Source organism: Rhincodon typus, chromosome 21 (genome assembly GCF_021869965.1).
Source record: "Rhincodon typus isolate 14 chromosome 21, sRhiTyp1.1, whole genome shotgun sequence".
NCBI classification, from domain to species: Eukaryota; Metazoa; Chordata; class Chondrichthyes; order Orectolobiformes; family Rhincodontidae; genus Rhincodon; species Rhincodon typus.
In genome coordinates this window covers 18093887-18114258 of record NC_063352.1, presented here as the reverse complement: position 1 = coordinate 18114258, position 20372 = coordinate 18093887, and the positions used below count along the sequence as shown (strand labels likewise).

Sequence of the window (20372 nt, the reverse complement as noted above, 5' to 3'; positions counted from 1 at the left end):
AAATATGCACATTTACCCAATGCCTGTATTTGCTGCTTTCTCCTTGGTGGTGACATTCCTCTATTTATTAGCCTCCTTCTGACATGTATGTTATTTTGGTGCTAACTTTTAGTTTTTGTCGTCGGGGGCAAATAGTCTTGTCCTGCATTTCAGTATCACTTCTTTCCATGTTCCGTCAGCTCTTCACTTGTCACAATCTGGTCCTTACAGTTGTCCAACACACACATGCCCCCAGTACATGGTGTCTCATCTGTTTCTGTGACTTGTTCAGATTTAAGTCTGCAATCAGTGCCAGTTAATGCACAGTAATGGTTTTGTTCCCATGCTATAAAGTTACTTTTTCCATTACCTATAACCTTACATGGGCCTTTCCACTTGTTTTTTGCTCATTTTTTTTGTAATATACTATGTCCACTGATATTAAAACTTAGTTTGATGAACTTGTATAATGTTTTAAAGCCTTACTGAATTTTCTCTGATACCTCAACTTTAATTCCCTTCTCCCTGCATGCATAGCATTCGGGTATGCAAAAAAAAAAAAAGTGGAGCTATTCTCTTCTCCAGCTTGGGTGTTGTGGGAGAGGGAAGGTGTTCTGATCGCTCATTCCTTTAGGAATTTTTAGATTTCTTTCAAAAATCTGTTGATATTCAATGTAGCCTCAAACCATTTGTTTCTATGCTTCTTCATTTGTATCGATGCATGGACTTATCAGTTCAGGGTAGATATTAATAAATTTAAATATGTCATCATCTTATCAATTTTGTCTGTAAATTTAAATATTTAATATAAGATTTCCAAACCTCCTCCAGTGTCCAGTTGTTGAGACACTAGCTTTGAGAGAATGTTTTCCACCTGATCTTGCTTCTACTAGGAAGTGATCAGTGTTGAGGCTGTACCTTGCCGCATCTTTTGAAGAGTTAACCTGTGTCCACATGTTCAATTCATTTTTCCATTGAACATGAGGTTGTACTTCACAAAACATCAGTGGGATCTCATCCTGACACCTTTTTTTTGTATGGGTTCATCTATTCTTCTCCAGACCAATTCCAATTCTATTCGTCTGTCTGAAAAAGAAAACCTTACCTCCCAATTTTCATCTTTACGTGACCATCCTCTGCTGCCAATGCCTCTTTTAGATCTCAGATTGTCAGTCGGATGGAAACCAATATGCCATTCTTTGTGGAAAGAGTTTATCAATTGCTCACTCGTAGAACTCCTTCTACACTACCCTATCAATTAATTAATGAATTAACCTAATCACCTGCATAACTACTTGCTCCATTCCCAGTTTACTGGGAGAGCCTGCTCCAAAATGATATTGATTAGGTCACATGGTACTGTGTCAAACTGGTGCAGAATGCAGCCTTCTGTCAGACCAGACTGCAGCTCTACCATATTGTGTTCAAAGCTAAAGTGATGTGCAGTTGCCTTTTGATGGCGCACTAATGTTATTTGTATGTCATGCAGTTTAGTGAGAACTCCGATCTACCTGACTGCTGAGTCATACGAGCATTTCACATCAAGTCATAAGAGCCTTCCACTTCACATTAATACAGTGCTCTGCTTATTAAATTCTGTCCTCTGGTTTAAGTATTAAGAGTGGGCAGTTATTTCCTTATGAGATAAATGCTTATCAATTTCCGTTTTCAAATTACATGCCTATGCCTGCGATTTTCCATCACAGGTGGAGTACTGTGCTGTCACAGATCTTCAGCTGGGGCTGAATGTGATTTTTATTTTAAAAAATATCAGCTACGTGCAAGTTTTACTCTCAATCAATGCTGGAGTGGAATCCTATTTCAGAGGTGACTTGCTCTGTTACTGAAGTCACTGTGTTTGATACTGGTTAATGTTATCATACCTCCCTGCCTGTCTCTGGTTTGTTCCCACTGATATGTTTACTACTAACTCTGTTTTTCCAAGCTAAACATTTAGAATTTGTTCTTTCAAAGCAGGACAACAAAAAAAAATGGTGGAATGAATAATTTTCTATATTCTGTGCAGACACCTACGCTGAGAGAGAAGTCCATTTTACTGGTTAAAATGATGACCTACATTGAAAAACGCTTTCCAGATGACCTTGAATTAAATGCCCAGTTCTTGGACCTCGTTAACTATGTCTATAGGTAATTGTAGTAATTAATCAAAAGTTGTATTTCATTAGCTTGCACACTTCTGACTTTGCACTGTGCTCTTGAGAGGCTAATGCAATTTATATTCAGTTTGAAAATGCAATACAGTATGGCTTAGTTTTTGTCTGTATTCTAACTTGTGTTATACACAAAAATAATTTGCAGCTATTTTTGATTAAACTTAGGATTAACTGTGGGGCCTGCATTAAGTGTATTGCTATACAGAATGAAGCTAATTTTAACGTTACTTTCTTAGCTAAGTTTGGCTCTGAAGGAAATGCAAGTTTATTTTTCAAATTATTTTGAATATTGCTGAAAAGAAACCTCAATTTATAAATGCTAATTCACTATTCCAAGTGTACAACCTTGCAGCATGTTTGCAGGTGCGTTATGCTACATTTTGTTTTATGTGTTGATTAACATGGAGTCCAGGAGGAGGATCTGTTAAGGAAAATATTTCTTTCCCTACCTCTTAAATGTACTTTTATGACCTGAAACATTGTTAAAAGTGGGTTGACTTTGAAATCATCTTTGAAATCCCATGTGTCCACAGAATAAATAGGCATTTTATCTTGGCATAGATAATAATGGAACAAAAAAATTCATTAAAGGAAGGATTCTAGGCACAGGAACGAGAACAGTATGAAGATAAATTCCAAGTTAGGCATCGTTACATGTTTTTGATTTCATTATTAATTACTCACCTCCGTTACTTGGTCTATCTCCACTCCTTTTTTTTAATCTCTCTTTCTTTCTTTCTTTCTTTCTGTCTGTCTCTCTCTCGCTTGCTGTCTGGTTTCACAGCAGTGCCGTCACAACTTGACCAGGTTCCTTAGCACAAAATAAACAACTCTCAATAATTACATAATATTGTCATTCAATTTCTCTCAAATCGTTGAATCTAAAGGAGCATCTGAATTCTGGAAGAATATTTTGACCTTTGGAAGTTGTTATAACATAGATTGAGCAGAATACCAGAGCTCAATGAGTTTAACTATGAGCTGGGTTTGCATACACTGCTTTGAATTTGGAGGGGAGATCTAAGTGAGGATGCCAAAATAAGAAAAGGATATTATATGGTGATTTAGAGACATTAATTCCTGTCATGGGGGAGTCTAGAACAAGGGGGCAAAAACTTAAAACAAAGGCCTAACTGTTAGAAAGTGAATTTGGGAAACTTTTTTGGTTTTGCATATACAGTATAGAGAAAATGTAAATTGCCCACATTCCTTCCCCGCCACACCCCCAAAAAGGGTTGTATATGTTGAGGGTCAATTAAATAATTTGATATTGACTAATAAGAATTGATCATAGTATCTAAATATGGAATAATGACATACAGATACAGAACAGTTATTGTCTGAGAGAATTATGTGAAATTAAGTTGAATTGCTGCTTCTATACTTTGTGAGTAGATAGCTTTTCTTTACCCCAAATACTTAAAAGAAAAATATTTACTGGTCTGTGGGGTAAAAAGCAAAGGGGTACAAATAAATGAGCTGGTATAGGCATGATGGAACAAATGGCATGCTCCTGCACTGTATGATTCTGTAATTCTAACTAAAATGGTATTTAAATGACATCAGTTGATCTACCTGTAATACTGTTTGGCTGCTTTTAATTACTGTGAATGTATTGACTGGTATGATTTTGTGGTCAAATGCAGGGATGAGAACCTCTCTGGCAGTGAGCTTACTGCGAAGCTAGAGCCAGCCTTCCTGGCAGGCTTACGGTGTTGCCAACCGCACATTCGGGCCAAATTCTTCGAAGTTTTTGATAACTCCATGCGGCGCCGGGTGTATGATCGTCTACTGTATATTACATGTTCCCAAAACTGGGAGGCTATGGGTAGCCATTTTTGGATCAAACAGTGCATAGAGGTGAGGAAAAAGTGGCTCGAAAAAGTTCTTTCATTTTGCCAGATTTCCAGAGAAGGTGTTTGAATTGCACCACGAAACTTAGAAACTTGCATACGTTGCAGAAAGGGAGGCAGGTTCTGAGCACAGGCTGAATAGTTGAATGAAATGCATTCATCTCCCAAGCTTGGGGAAAAGAATGATACAGAAAACAAGTCTAGTTAATTTCTAAGGTAAAACTAGGGACTTTGTTGCATTTCACCTCAGCTAAGATTTAATGCAGAGCCAAATAAGAAATTATCAAGGTGTGTGCACTTTGTTTTTTGACATAAATTAACAAATGGCAATGATTCAGTACAAAGTACTTTGCATGATTTGAAGGAGATGTGATTTATATGGCGTGTTTTCTCCTATTGGAGCTCTGGAACTTGAAGTGCGGAAGTGACCCAGTGTATTCATTTCATAAACTATAAGGAATCTTCTTTAAAATGAAGCAGATTCCCTTGACTCCTCAAAGCTTTAGGGAATGTGTGCGCACGCAAAAAGCTCTTTGTGCAAAACCTGCAACTTTCAGTGTATTAAATCTGTTGTACAGTTGTAGTGTTTTCGTACAGAGTGAACCATTTCCCTTTTGATCTCTCATAATACCTCTTCCAAGAACACTAACCATTTGACTTTATCAGTCATGCATTTCAAGATATTATCAACAATTTTAGAGTGGGCAGATTTAGGATTGGTTAAAAGTAGATTGCGTACAGCACGGAAGCAGCCCATTTGAACAATAAACTGTCTCTGCAGGTCTTATGTTTTGTTTGAGCCTCCCCACAGCTATACCTTATTTAATCAAGATGGGTAAACCTTTTAGCCAGAAGATCACATCTGGGCATGGCAATTATTTTGGGGACTAGTTGTAAATAACGAAGAAATTAATGGTTATAATAAAGTTGAAATTTTGTACAGATAGAAATGACATTTATTTTGAGAATTATACTTTGTTCATTATGTATTACATAACAACAGCAAAATCACGAGTACCCTGTCTTTCATACCCCTTGGATTAATGGGAGCAGTGTAGTTGGTCACGCCTCTTTTCAATGGCTTTGAAGCCCGATGGTGCACTTTTTCTTCAAGTATGTTGCCTGACTACTGAGTACTTCCAATATTTTCTTTTTATTTCAGATGCCCTGTATCTGCAGTATTTTGCTTTTGTCTTGCAAAAATAAATGTTGCTTTAAGTGATGGTCCAAGAACAACCAAGGGACAAATATACTTAAAAGAGCAAATGTGGAGAGATCAAAAAGCATTTCCGAGTCAGTTACCACATCTTATAGGGTGTATAGTCATCCAAATCCTGTCTCCCATGTTCGTTCATTCATTGAGCTGAGATTCAATCACCTCGGCTCATTTTAACAAAGATGTAACCAAGTGGTCACCCTGTTATAGGAAAAACATAGTTAAACTGGAAAGTGTGCAAAGAAGATTTACGAGGAAGTTGCCAGGACTAGTAGGCCTGAGTTATAGGAGAGGTTGGCCAGGATAGGAATTTATTCCTTGAAATGTATGAGATTCACGGGCGACCTTATTGAGGTGTATAAAATCATGAGGGTCATAGATAGGATGAGTGCATATAGTCTTTTTCCCAGGGATGGGGAATTGAAAACTAGAGGGCATAGGTTTAATGTGAGAGGGGGGAGATTTAAGAAGGACCTGAGGGGCAACAACTTCACAGAGGGAGTGGTGCATATATGGAATAGGCTGCCAGAGAAAGTGTTTGAGGTAGGTACAATAACAACATTTAAAAAGCATTCGGATAGGTACACGGATGGAAAGGGTTTAGAAGGATATGACCAAATGTGGGCAATTGGAACTAGCAGAGTGGGCATCATGGTCAGCATGGGCCAGTTTGGGCCGAAGGGCCTGTTTACATGCTATATTAATGTATGACTAAGACTGTAAGTGCATCTGTAACCTTGTCCGCGCCTGTTAGGAAAATGTTCTTAACTTTTAAATTTCTCTACACAAAATCTTAACCTTAAAACCACACACTATTCAGTTTTTATTACATTGATCATTCACCTAAAATTTTAAACCTTAGCTGCATGTCTGACGGGAGCAGAAGATGCTTTTTCAGCATAATTTTTGGAAACACCTAAATAACTAATCACAGAGATCTATCTCTAAACATTTGAGAGAGATTGCTTATGAACATCTTTAGTTAATCCATTTCTTGGGACCAGTAGTAAGTAGCAGCATTTATCTTTCAATACCTCAATCTTTTGTCCTCCAGCAAGATTTACATCAAGTTTTTGTTGGGTCTACAAATCAATTACCTGCTGGTTCATTTACCACTTATTTTAAGTCCCTTAGTTTGGAGTTGGTTAGCTCAGTTGACTGAAGGGCTGGTTTGTGATGCAGAGTGACGGCAACTTTGGGTTCAGTTCTGATACTGGCTGAGGTTACCACGAAGTGCTCTCCTCCTTGTTCTCTCCCCTTTCCTGAGACATGGTGACCTCTGGGCTAACCAACCACCAGTCGTCTCTCTCTAATGAGAGAGCAATCCTACGGTCTGATAGCACTACAGTGATTTTTACAGCGAAAGGTTTATGATTCTTCTGGCAACAGAAATACTTTCTTCTTCATCTTAATAGTACACTTACAGATTTTGAACATCTGTACTAAACTTTCTCTGCTCTAAGGAGAAAGATCCTAGCATTTCTTGTCTCCCTGCTTAACTAAAGTTCCTCAGCCTTAGTGCCATTATAAATGTAGCTAAAGAATTTGTAATGTAATAAAGTTGATGATAAGTATACAGATAAAAGATAGTTCAAATAGGTTATAGATACATAATTGTTTTAGTGGGTAAGGGCACTCTTTACTGTATTACTTTGCCAATCCAAATATAAAGATCACAGATTCAAGTCGTGGACTGCCTACACCCAGCTAGAATCAGCCCTTCAGTGAGGGAATGAGAAAGCGAACTTTGGAAGAATTTACTTAACTTTTGATGAAGTGTATTAAAGTTGAAGTTTTTAAAATGATGTGTATAAAATTGCAAAACTAAAAGGCAAATAAAAACTGCAGTAATTTAGTCTTTAAATATACACTTCCCTCGTTCTACTTTGTTTCTTTTCACATACTCTGGTTTAACATGGAAGTTGCACTTTCCAAGAAAAGCTCATCTTTGGCCTCAGATCAATGGCTAACTCCAGCTTAGCTAGAAATACTTCCTCTGGCCTTGAGGTTCTTCGGGATCTGTGTTTTAATCTTACAATTTCTGACCCCAGATGATGGAATCATGCGCACTGTGATTGCATTGCTTTCATTGGTGCATGCTGTGTGCCTTTCCTCAGCTGTGATCCAGGTTCAGAATCCCAGGAACTGTATTTTTCCCTGGTCAGATCTAATCCCATAATCATATCCTTCTATTACTTTTTCTCATTTTTTCCTAACTTCCTCTTAAATGCATCTATACTACTCGTCTTGATCATTCCTTGCAGTACCGCAGTCCACTTTCTAACAGCTTTCTGGGTGAAGATACTTCTCCTAAATTCACTATTGGATTTATTAATGACCACATTATATTTATGACCCTTTCTTTTGGTCTCCGCCACAAGTAGAAACAATATCTTTTCACTTATCTAATCAAACCCTTCTGTAATCTTAAAGACCTCTATCAGGTCTCCCCTCTATCTTCTGACAGGTGGTTTGCAGCTTATTCAACTTTATGGATAACATTTTATTAGATTTCTCTCTTCTACCAGCCAGCAATTCAATTATGTTCCTTTCTACTCAGAAGATATTGGCACTAGTATCACTCCACAGACATTTATCTATTCCCTGATACTTGCCCAGATTGGCATCTCTGCGCAGTAATGCTAACAAGAAGTTTGTTTATCCCAGCTGAATCTAGTCCTGGTATTCACCTTTCCAGTTGAGGTTGCTGACATGTTCTGTCTCAGTCATGTCACTTCTGCCCTGGGAATGCATTTTCTTGCTGGTCCTTTGGGCCAAGCAGTCTTAGTTAGAATCTTGCACATAACAGTACAATTAAATGATTTGTTCTGATTTTTATTTCCTTAATTAATGTGGAGGAATTGGTTTGATTGATCTCATTCTTGGGAGATAAATTGATACATTACATGGAGTCTTTAACCTTGGGATCCAGTCATTTAAGCTGAGTGTGTTATTTAGGCTCTTCCATGTTGTTTGACTCATTAACTTCTCTAAGTCAGACCCCTAGTGATGTTGCCAATATGTTTAGAGTTTAAAAACATGTCTCTTTTTGAAGGAAGAATTGGTGAAGATTTGTTGGTTTAAAATATTTATTATCTTGCCAAGCCCTGCATGAGCGTCATTTTGATTATTGCATTTCCTTTTGTTTTTTTATTCTCCTTCCACAGCTTCTCCTTGCGGTATGTGAAAAAAATACCACCATTGGCACCAACTGTCAAGGTGCTATGCTGCCATCCATCACCAACGTCATTAATCTGGCTGACAGCCATGATCGTGCAGCCTTTGCCATGGTGACACATGTGAAACAAGAGCCCAGGGAGAGGGAGAACAGCGAGAGCAAGGAGGAGGTGGTTTGATTTTTCATATTTAATTTTAATGTTGCCAAAATAGCCATTGCAAAGCAGAAACACGCCAGTTGGTCCAAAAAATCCACGTCATATTTACTCCTCCACTTGAGCTTGCGGCCATTCCAATTTACGTTGTCTTAACAGATCCTTCTATTACTTTCTCCCTGATAGACTTGTCTAACTTCCCATTATTTGTCTCAGCAATCCACATGTAGCAAATTGCACATTCAACAATTCTCTGCATAATGAAATTTCTCCGGAATTTCATGTTGTGTTTAATAGTGACAAAGTTACATCATTGCCCCTGGTTCTGATTTTGGCTGCAAGCGAATGATGTAGATCAGAGTTGACACAAACAAACCAGTTGTTTGTCAAATAGTATAAAATGGTATGTAAGCAAAATTTGGACGCAGGTTGTAACTAAGCATATCAAATTGGTACATTTTTCAAAGTACGTCGAACCCTGGATTTAATTGGAATTGGAATCCTTGTTAATTATGTGAGAGAAATTTGATTTGCCTTCAGGCTGAGTACTATTCTTCATGTAAAGATTTCCTCTGTGTATGATGAGCTCAAGACACATGCAATTAGGGAGTCCCAAAACGGATTTTCCTTTTGACAGAGTGCTAACGTTATTTTGAGATTTTAAAACCAACTCACTTCATGAAGCTTTGGGAGATGAGCGTGGGAAAGATTGCTGGAGAGGGGTAGTTATCTAAAGAAATGAGTGTCCACTATAGAATAGTGTCCATATGTACCCTTTCATTTGCATTTGACAGAATAACAGAATACTGCAATGTATTCCATCCTTTTTAGATAGGAAACAGTGTTGCATAGGGATGGTTAATAAAAACTGGCCTAGCCTGTAACACTGGTATTCCCATCATCAAAAAAAAAACACATTGCATTCAAAACAACACGAAAGAACCCAGATGCTACTCCAGATTCAGTCTTTTCGGGGAACACTCTGTTAAATACTGGTGCGGAGAAGCAATGTATTCATTAATTTATAGATATTAACATGTTCGTTTGTGTTTATCCTAAGAAAAGAATCATTTGTTATGCAGTGTGGTCATGCTTGTGAGTGGAAACCAAGCACGTTTGCTGCCTTGATTTTGAATTGAATTTCAACAGTGTTGCCAAATTGCTAGATTGCCCTATTAAAAATTAACGAGAACTTGCTTTAACATGGTAAAACATTTGTAGGTGTTCTCCAGGACAAGGGCCACTTAAGGAGATATCAGGAAAAATGACCAAAAGCTTGACCAAAGGAGGTTATAAGGGAGATCCTAAAGGTGGTGAGGTACCGTAAGGGAATTCCAGAGGTTAAGGCCCAAGCAGATGAAAATAATGGTGGAGCAGAGGAAAATGGAGTTTTGCAAGAGGCCTCCAGACTTTATTGATCGAATCATAGAATCTCTACAGTACAGAAGTAGGCCAATTGGCCCACAACGACCCACCAAAGAGCACCCATGCAGACATACATCCCCCCACCCTATCCCTGTAACTCTGTATTTCCCATGGCTGACCCACCTAACCTACACATCCCTGGACACTATGGGCAATTTAGCATGGCCCATCCACCTAACCTGCACATGTTTGGGCTGTGGGAGGAAACCGGAGCACTTGGAGAAAACCCATGCAGACACTGGGAGAAAGTGCAAATTCCACAAAGTCACGTGAGAATGGAATCGAGCCTGGGTCTCTGGTACTGTGAGGCAGCAGTGCTAAGCATGGAGTCACCATGCTGCCCTAAGAAGTTATCTGCTGTTATGACTTGTATGAGAATGTTTTATTCCACAGCAATGCTATTATTTTGTCCCATTATTAAAATTTCCATCACAATTAGAATTTATTTTTGCTGCCATGTCGTTACAATAATCATGACTGACTGGCTGTTTTATGTATGTTCTTTATTAACTTGTTTAGGATGTGGAGATTGATATTGAGCTGGCACCAGGAGATCAGAGTGGTACTCCGAAAACCAAGGAACAGTCTGAAAAAGATGCTGGGAACCAGTTGCACATGCTGACAAACAGACATGATAAGTTTCTGGACTCTCTGAGAGAAGTTAAGGTGAATAAAATGAAATTTAATTCATGCGAGCTGGATTCAGTGGTGAACCTTATAAGGACCTGAGTGATCTTGGCTATGGTGATATTTGTGGCAGAATCTGGCCAAAAAATGGCCAGGCAGGGCTATCTTGACTTTAGCAGCAACTTGTAGTATCTTTACGTATCTGCCAGGTGGCAAGGTGCGAGGTCCCAATGAAGGGGGTCTATAGCTTATTAAACACCAAATAAACACTGCAACACACCTCATTGATATTCAGCTTGCTATCTTACCAAATGTGACAGTCGAGTTGGGTAGAGACTTCTCAACATGCAAGTCAGAATAGGTACCTGGCGACTTCAGCTCGTTGCTGAAGTAGCAAACAGCATCTTAAGGCATGATCCATGACTGCCAACTACACTCTGACAGCCCTGATCAGCCAATTTTGGCATCAGACGCTCGCCAACTCCTCGCAATCATCACAGCACCTCTCCGATCCGCTTGCTGGCTGCACTGATAGCTGGCATTAAAAGACTGCTTTGCATGCAGGGACAGGCATAGTTTATGGACTGGACTTGGTTGCATCTTGGGGCTGCTTGCTTGCTGTCTTAATGCTCACTAACTTAGCACCTATCTACATGCTTGTAGCATCTAGGCCTTGCCTTGTTGCTCCTTGACATTCCATGCAAGTTAGCATATTGATACTTCAGCCAGAAATGGGGGCTATCGGTATTGTCCTATTAATATGCTGTTTTGCCATGCTTGTCATTAGAGCTCAGTAGTGGATGTGGAGGGTCGAGAGGGGAAAGAAATGCCTTGCTATACAGTACAGAGACATCAATCTCACATTTGCATCATGTGCTTTGTTCCTGCACTGTGCAAATACTGTACATTTATTCAACCAAATGGCCATGCCAGTAATTGAGTGGGGCTAGTTTTCAATCTGCTCAAGGTTGTCTGTCAGGGGCTCCTGGTACTGTCAATTATGGGCACAGTCCACACACAAACCAGTTTGGCCGTTGTCAATCATTTGCTTGGGCTACTCAAGGTCATGGAGAACTGTCCGCCTATAGTCTGGGAGTGGAAAACTGTTGGAATTGTAGGACTAGCAGCAGCAGCAGTCAGGGGATCACATCAGTTGGGGAGCTGCAAAGATAGCAGTCAGGGTTCTAGTCTCTCATATCTGGGGATGCATGTTGAAATCAGACAGAGGTCTGGAATGAATGCCTGGAGTTGATCATTGAGAGGGGTGCAAAGGGGGCCTGGAGAAGCAGTAGAGAGATTCATTGCCAAAAGGGATGGGGGTATCTAGACGGGGAGGGAAAACAAAGTCATATGGATTGGGGGAGTGGTGTGGCAAGGACAAGAATGGTGATCAAGTGAAACTCCAGACGTGTGGGGTGCATGCAGATCACCATCAGAGAGCATACTGCATGAGGGGGTTTATTGAATACGACCACAACTGTAGTTTCCACAGGGGAAGTGTTGTGGAGCAGGATGGGCATCATTCAAATGCGATGTCAGGGTTCAAGGGGTGTGGAGGGCAGTTGGAGTTGAAGTTCAATGTGTTAGGTCTCCACATGGTGGGAATGGGTGGAAATGGACTGTCACGGTAGAGTGAAATAAAAGGGGACATGGAGGCTTTGGGGACTTAGGTAGCAACCAGGTAGAGCCCAGTGCTGACAGCGTCTGCTGCGAGTTCTAGATGTGAAATGCAACTGAAAAATGGCTGGTACAGTGCCTACATTTGGCAGAGTCAGTGTTAGTTTGATGAGCTGAAACGTGGGATTCAAGAATGCTGAATACCAGGACTTTTAAGGATCAAATAGGTGAAACATTCATTTGCAAACTCCAGCTACATTTTGTTTGCAATTATTTCTTTGTCCATTTGCAATGCATATAGAATGAATGTGCTTAGGTGTCAAAATCTGGTCAAAGGCGAAGTGCACCAGTGCTTGCAACTCAAACATCATCTCAGTGATGTGGAAGCTGGCACTAATGACTTAAAGGCAGCAAATGCTGGTCAAAAGTATCCCATCAGTTGTGAAACTTCTAAGGGTGCTGTTTTGAAGAGAGGAACGTAGGTGTAAATATGGAGGTGGACTGTATTGAATTCACTGTTAAGTTTCATGGTTGATGTGGGTGTGGGATGGGAAGTGATCAGAGTGCAGTAGGCACTCCTGTTTTGATGTAATATGCTGGCTACTGATATGGTGCAGCACCGCCATCAAGTTGGTGCATGTGCTGCAAACAGGGCTATGGTCGGGCAGATGATGGGGCTGCTGAACATGTGATTCCGCTGCTTGGAGTGGTCGTGGTGGGGGGAGTGTTTACAATATAGGCAGGACAATGTGCTGCATCGTCCTGGTTCTGCTCTGTGGACTTGAAGCAGACAATGAAGCATTGTGATAGATACTGATAAGGTGGGAGAATGGGACCAGTCTTCTGAGCAGGATGTAGGAGATTAGGATGTAGGAGAGGAGGAATCTGTCCACATACAAGAAAGAGCTGAATTGCATCGGGTGCTACTAATGAGACAGGACCTGATTGACACCCTGTTCCAGTAGATGAGAGCTGAGTGCAACAGATCATCATGGTCTGTAGTCTAGTCATTGATCATATTGCCTGCATTTGGTTGGCTTAGGGGCAAAATTCAGCCTCTTGAGATTGTTTGTGTTCATTTTGCTGATTACAAATAAAAGCTTGTCTTTGGAAATGTCTGAATACCTACCTTTATATGATAGAGATAGTAGGAACTGCCGATGCTGGAGAATCTGAGATAACAAGGTGTAGAGCTGGATGAACGCAGCAGGTCAAGCAGCATCAGAGGAGCAGGAAAGCTGACGTTTTGGGTCTAGACCCTTCTTTTCTGAAGAGTGAGAGAATGTCAGCCATGTTTGCTATGACAACTCAATTAGCTAATAAAAGTAAAATTCACCTCCAAGTGTTGATTGTGTTTAATGATGCTATTAAGTTTGCAGGTTGATTTATTGTTTAGTATGGTCTTTCTTCTTAAGTGCACTGTTTAAGTTAGAGGTTTGCATAAAGAATGATACATAAAGCCCACATGGAGAAAACAAGTAGCTCATCATTCTGAATCAAGGGGAAAATATTTATCAAACTCCTGAATCATCGTGGTTCTCTATTTTGGCACACGTCTGCCAAATAATACTTTGGCACTTGAATTAAATTATTAAGTGACTGTTAGCGACCGATTCACTGGTCACTTTCAAAAAAAGAATGGATGAATACATGAAAGGGGAAATTTGCAGGGCTGTGGTGGAAGAATGAACTAGTTTGAAACTAATTAAGGTAGCTCTTTGAAAGAGCTGGCAGGTGCACACTGGGCAAAATGGTCTCCTGTGTTGCAAGATTCTATGAAACGAATAAAGGAGTCGGTTACTAACCCAACTTGTGTTGAAAAGGTAAAATTTGATATTGTTTAAATGTACCATTATGCACAGTGATATTTGAGAGGAGCACTTAATTAAATTGCAGATGGCCTGCTTATGCAAATAAATGCCAGTAATGGCAATGAATGATGCATTAGTGGCTTTTGCTGAAGCAGTCTCACTGTGTTACACAGTCCTTATTGTGTCATTTTACCTGGCCAAGGTTGACTGGTAAATCACAGGTTAGATTTATTTGCACAGTTGGTTTGGCTTCATTTGATACCTTTTTTTGTGTTTTATATTTTACTATAAAATATCGAATGGAGAAGAAACCCTTTATTGAGAAGTTACAGCAGCAATTATTTTATAACTTCCTTTAATGATGGACCAGAAATAGAAATGAAGACCCTGCTTCAGGATTATTTAGTGTGCTGCTGCTTTTTAACCAAAGTAAATTTGTATGTTTGTGGGCAGGGGATTTAGAGTTTTTAGTTTCCCCTGTATTCTGACTTTTTTTTTCTTTTCCTTTTGGTAGACTGGAGCACTGCTGAGTGCATATGTTCAATTATGTCACATTAGCACAGCACTGGCTGAGAAAACCTGGATCCAGCTCTTTCCAAGGCTTTGGAAGATACTATCTGATAGGCAACAGCATGTGAGTGTATGGATGAAAATGCTCAGTCCTGAAATTTTTCCATTTAATTATTTTATTGTCATCATATTAACATAGTTTCTCCACTTAAGGAAGCACTATTTTTATGTTTACACGATGAACTCCAGAAACTACAGTCTAAAAATCTCCCAGTTGCAATATTTATTAATGGTGTTGGTTGAGGGATAAAAGTTAATTAGAGCTCTAGGGAAAACTCCCTTCATCTCAGTAGCACCATAGGATAATTTCCATCAGAAAGTGCCTCAGTTTAATGTCCCATGAAAGTCGTCATCTTTGAGAATGAAGCACTCTGTCATTATTGCACAAGATTGTCAACTTGATCCATGACCTTGCCTCCATCAAAAGGTCAGAAGGTTTGCCAATGATTGCACAATATTCACCCTTCATGACTCCTCAGATACTGAAGCAGTGCATGTTCAACTGCAACAAGATCTGGACATTATCCAGGCTTGGCCTGACAAGTGGCAAGTAACCTTGTTGCCACACAAATGCCAGGCAATGACCATCTCCAATGAGAGACAATCTAACCACCTCCCCTTGACATTCAATAGTGTTAGAATGATTGAATCACCCAGTATCAACATCCTTGGGATTATCATTGACCAGAAACTCAACTGGACTCAACACATAAACACTGTGGCTACAAGAGCAAGTCAGAGGCTAGGAACACTGTGGCAAGTAACTCACCTCCCTACACCCCAAAGCCTGTCCACTATCAACAAGGCACAACTCAGGAGGGTAATGGAATATGCCCCACTTGCCTAGCTGGGTGCAGCTCCAACAACACCAAAGAAGGTTATCACCATCCAGGCAAAGCAACTCACTTGATTGGTAGTACATCTACAAGCATCCCATTCTCTTCACCACCGATGCTCAGTAGTAGCTGTGTGTACTATCTACAAGGTGCACTGCAGATCCTTAGACAGCACATTCCAAACCCATGATCACTTCTAATTAGAAGGACAAGGATAGCTTGAATGTGGGAAAACCACCACCTTCAAGCCACTCATCCTGACTTGGAAGTATATCGCTGATGCTTCACTGTCAATGGGTTAAAATCCTGGAATCTTCTCGCGAAGGGCATTGTAGGTCAGCCTACAGTGTGTGCACTGCGGTGGTTCAAAACGACAGCTCACCACTATCGCCTCAAGGGCAACTAGGGATTGGTAATAAAAGCTGGCCAGCCAGCTGTGCCCACGTACCATGAATGAATAAAAAAAATTGTGCTGAAGAACCTCAAGGTGAGAGAACTATCCACTGAATCATGACTGATATAGGCATTAGGCTTGTTTAGAACAAAGGAGCATAGACTTAACATTGAAAGTGAGAGGTTTAAAATGGAGACCAAGGCTTTTTTTAATGTCGAGCCTAGTAGTTCTCAACACAAAATTGTAATGACCTTGGAATCATGGAGCATGTAAAATATTTTCAAAGTTCTCTGACCATATGTAGCCAGCAATAGAGAAATGCTTGATATCATAATATAGAAGGGTCAGTCCTTGGCTTTGCTGGGTGTCATGACTATTGTGCTGGTTTAGCAACTTAGACATTGAGAGTTCGTACGCTATCATGACTTGCTGTAAATTCAATTCAACAAATTAGAGAAAAATGATCATAATGATATTCTTCAGCACTAACTGGCTCACTAATATCCTTCAAGGATGGCAAGCTTGCATCCATACTCAGTTTAGCCAACATGTCACTCTAGCCCCACACACCTAGAATTTACATTTGATCCAACTATAAGACCATAAGAAATAGGAACCTGAGTAGGCCATTTGGCTCCTCAGGCCTCCTCTGCCATTCAGTAGGATTGTGGCTGATCCGACATTCCTCGTTCACTTTCTTGCCCTTTCCCTGCCAGCCTTGATTCACGTACTGATCAAGAATCTATCAATCTTAGCCTTAAATATATACAAGGACTCTGCCCCCACAGCTGTCTGTGCAAGAAATTCCAAAGGCTGTGAACTGCCTGAAAGAAGAAATTGCTGCTCATCTTGATCTTAAATTGATCTGTGCCTTTCTTCATGTTCCATCTGAACTTTCTCCCATTCCTGTGCTCCTCATCTTCATTTCTTCATTAACGTGATTGAATCCTGGTACCTTAACAAACCAGTCAGCAAAGAAAAACCATACCTTCACTGAAATAAAACGAAGAACTGCAGATGCTCGAAATCTAAAACAAAAAGAGAAATTGCTGGAGGAATTCAGCAGGTCTGCTAGCCTCAGTGCAGAGAGAGCAGAGTTAACATTTTGGTGTCCAGTGATCCTCCTTCAGCAATTTCTTTGTGTCCCAGTACCATCAACGCCATTTTTTTTCTGCTGAAATTTAACTGTGTGCATTTATAGCAGTAAATAATGTAAAATTGAACAAGTTTTTAAATTCAAGCTCTAAAATGTTATGGCAGAGTATTTGCCAGAATGCCAGAAATATGAATGCTTCAAAAATCTTTTCTCCAAGTGGCTGTTACACTTCTTTGCTTCTCAGGCTCTGGCAGGAGAGATAAGTCCTTTTCTGTGCAGCGGAAGTCATCAAGTGCAGAGAGACTGCCAGCCAAGTGCTCTGAACTGTTTTGTTGAGGCGATGTCCCAGTGTGTCCCCCACATTTCCATCAGACCCTGTGTACTGAAGTATCTGGGCAAAACGCACAACCTCTGGTTTCGATCCACATTGATGCTGGAGCACCAGGCTTTTGAAAAAGGCTTGAGTCTTCAGATTAAACCACGTCAGACGTCTGAATTCTATGAGCAAGAAAGCATCACTCCGCCTCCACAAGTAAGTGCTTCTTTGCCTCAACCAGGACTTGAATTTCTTGTCTGCCTTCAAAGTGCATAGATATCCCAAGTGGGTAGAAAGGGGACGTGTCAGCCTAAAATTGATACTGACCGATGTTGGGGCAGGTCACCAAAACCCACATTGAAGATCGATTTTAAGGAGGACAGCAGGAAAAGATCTGGAAAGCAAGTCCAAAGCTATGGAACCCAGACAGCTGAAGGGGTGGTTGCCAATGGTGGAGCAATTAAAATGGAAGATGAGCAAGAAACCAAATCAGAAAAATGCAAAGCTCCTGGATATTTGTGGGATTAGTAGAAGTTGCAGAAATAGGGTGGGATGAGACCATGTAAGAATTTGAAAACCAGCATAAGAATTTCAAAATCCTAGAATTGCTGGTCTATGCCAGTCTATGCTAATGAACACAGGGCTGAAAATTGAATGGCATCACGTGATAAATATAAATATGAAATATATGTATAATTGCAATTTTGCAAAGGTTTTCCTTAGTCTGCAGGAATCGCATGTTACAGATGCTTGATTAGCAATTAGGGCAATGACGCAGAAATCAGTAGTGGAGTAAATAAGTTAAGAATGTGCAAGAGGCCAGAATTGGATGTGTGCTTTCCAAAATGATAATTTTTTAAGTACCGAAAATAATCTGTCTTTTAATTTGCCTTTTCAGACTGAGTAATATAGGAAAAATATTTAATTTGTTGGATTTCTTTGAGGAGGTAGCATGTGCTGTGGATAAAGGGGAACCAGTGGATGTACTGATGTGAAAAGGATGTTTCCTTTTGTTGGAGAAAATAGGATTGGGGATTATATTTTTTTAAAAATTTGATTGCTTGTTTAAAACAGGAGGAGAATTTTTCTTTACTCAGAAGGTTCCACTGCCTTTTGATAGAAAGTTTGAGTTTTTGGATGTTATAAAGGCAGAGGTTAAGTAGATTCTTGATAAGTGAAGTGGTAAAAAATTATCAGGGGTCAGAGTTGAATAGTAGATTGTGGAGTTGAGGTTGCATTCAGATTAGCCGTGATCTCCTTGAGTGGTAGAGCAGGCTTGAGGAACTGAATGGCGTATATATCTGCTGCTACTTGTAATGTGTTTACTCAGCAAGGGGGCAAGAAGTTGCATTTATTTTATTGAATTTATTTTTCTGTTGGTTTGCTAATGTAAAGTCAATATCTGAACACACAGGATTTGTCAGATTCTTGTGGATAGCTATCTGGAATATCAGGTGAATAGGCTGAGAATTGAAGTTTATCTGTCGTGAGAAACAAGACCCAAAATACAGCAGAAAGACAGAGTATGATATATGCAAAGGTGCTTGGACCAAGGCTGAAAGGTGAATCTCTACCAGTAACTGATTTCCTATTTGCCCTCCCAACAACTGAGCTGCAATGTCAAGAAAAGCTTCTGTCCTTTTACTGAGGATAGAATCTTTAAGCACTCAGGCTATTTGGTCCATCCCAGTGGTGGGATGAAACCCTCCTGGTTTCAATCACTACTACATTGTACAATACCACAGTCAAAAAGCAGACAGTTGTTCTACATTGCAGTAGCCACCCTCACTTGCTGGTCTTAAATTGGAGACCTCTTGTTTCAAAGAAATACAAGTGAATTGCTTAAATTCTAGTTATGAATACAAAAGGACCTCGAGGGATATTTTTGTCTGAAAACATAAGGTGGCCTCTTGATTCATGATCTCTCCATCTGTTGTTTGGTGTCATTGCCAATTTGATGCTCAAAAACATTGTGACTAAGGACTATCGGTTGTATTTGATTTTGCACAGCATGAACAATACTACTGAGTTTTTATGATCACTGAGGGATCCTGATCCATTTAACTTCATCGTGCCTTGTCACTTTTGTACCAATTCTGTTGTTTTCGCTATTAACTTAATAGCAATGGACAAAATATTCCCTTCATCTGTCATCGTTTGCTTTGTTTCCCAGTTTAACTCAGTTTTATTTATCATCTGACCTCCTTATCTTCTTTCTAAATTGATCTTCCTTTGTTTCATTGCTATTCATATTTTCCTCTGGTTTCCATTTTATGATACTGTAAAGCTGTGTGGTAGGTGGAAAAGTGAGCAACGAATAATAAACTCTTTTTGTTCAATCCATTTTCACCTAATGCTGCTTCCTAAGCCATTTCATATTTGTTTTACCATTTTGGGAGTTATCCGATCAGGTGGCTGAAAGGTAGAATTACTGATAATGTTACCCAAGAGAAAAATAACATGGTTTCAAATTAATCTACCAATTGTAGTAATTGCACAGATTCTGTTATGCATAGTTTTCTTTTGTCAGGCCAATAGTCAGATATGTTACCGTTTTAGTAAATCTTACCAGGAACCACTAGAATTGACTTTCTTAGAGCAAAAAGTGTTACAGGGATATTTGGTTGAGATGCTCAAAATTGTAAGGTATTTTGACGCAGTAGATAAGAAGGATAATGGACATAAATGGCAGAATGAGGTGAAATAGTTTTAACACAGTGAGTTATCATGACAAATGCAGTGCCAGAAGGAGTTGGAAGCAGATTCTGGTTTAACTTTCAAAAGACAATTGGATAAATACTTGAAAAGGAAGCATGTGCACGGTGATACGGAACAATGCATGGGAGCGGTACTACTACTGTAGCATTTTGAAAGAATTGGCACAATGGGCTGAATGGCTTCCTCCTTTGCTTGATTCTGAAATTAGAATTTATCGGTATAGCATTTTGTACATGACCAACTCAATACCTGTGATTTTAATGGGTTTTTTTTACAGAAATAACTTATAATTACACAGAGTTAACAAGATGTAGAGCTGGATGAACACAGCAGGCCAAGCAGCATCATAGGAGCAGGAAGGAGCCTTCCTGCTCCTCTGATGCTGCTTGGCCTGCTGTGTTCATCCAG

At 39.8% G+C, this 20372-nt stretch overlaps 1 protein-coding gene across 1 annotated transcript in view; it reads left to right on the top strand.

The window, feature by feature from the left end:
• LOC109911874 (transformation/transcription domain-associated protein) overlaps positions 1 to 20372 on the top strand; it is a 206307-nt gene that overhangs the window by 114697 nt on the left and 71238 nt on the right. The window contains exons 29-34 of the mRNA XM_048609696.1: positions 2006 to 2127; positions 3800 to 4013; positions 8390 to 8569; positions 10499 to 10645; positions 14549 to 14668; positions 17175 to 17462. Of these exons, the coding sequence (XP_048465653.1) occupies positions 2006 to 2127; positions 3800 to 4013; positions 8390 to 8569; positions 10499 to 10645; positions 14549 to 14668; positions 17175 to 17462 (1071 nt within the window). The remainder of the gene's footprint in view (positions 1 to 2005; positions 2128 to 3799; positions 4014 to 8389; positions 8570 to 10498; positions 10646 to 14548; positions 14669 to 17174; positions 17463 to 20372) is intronic.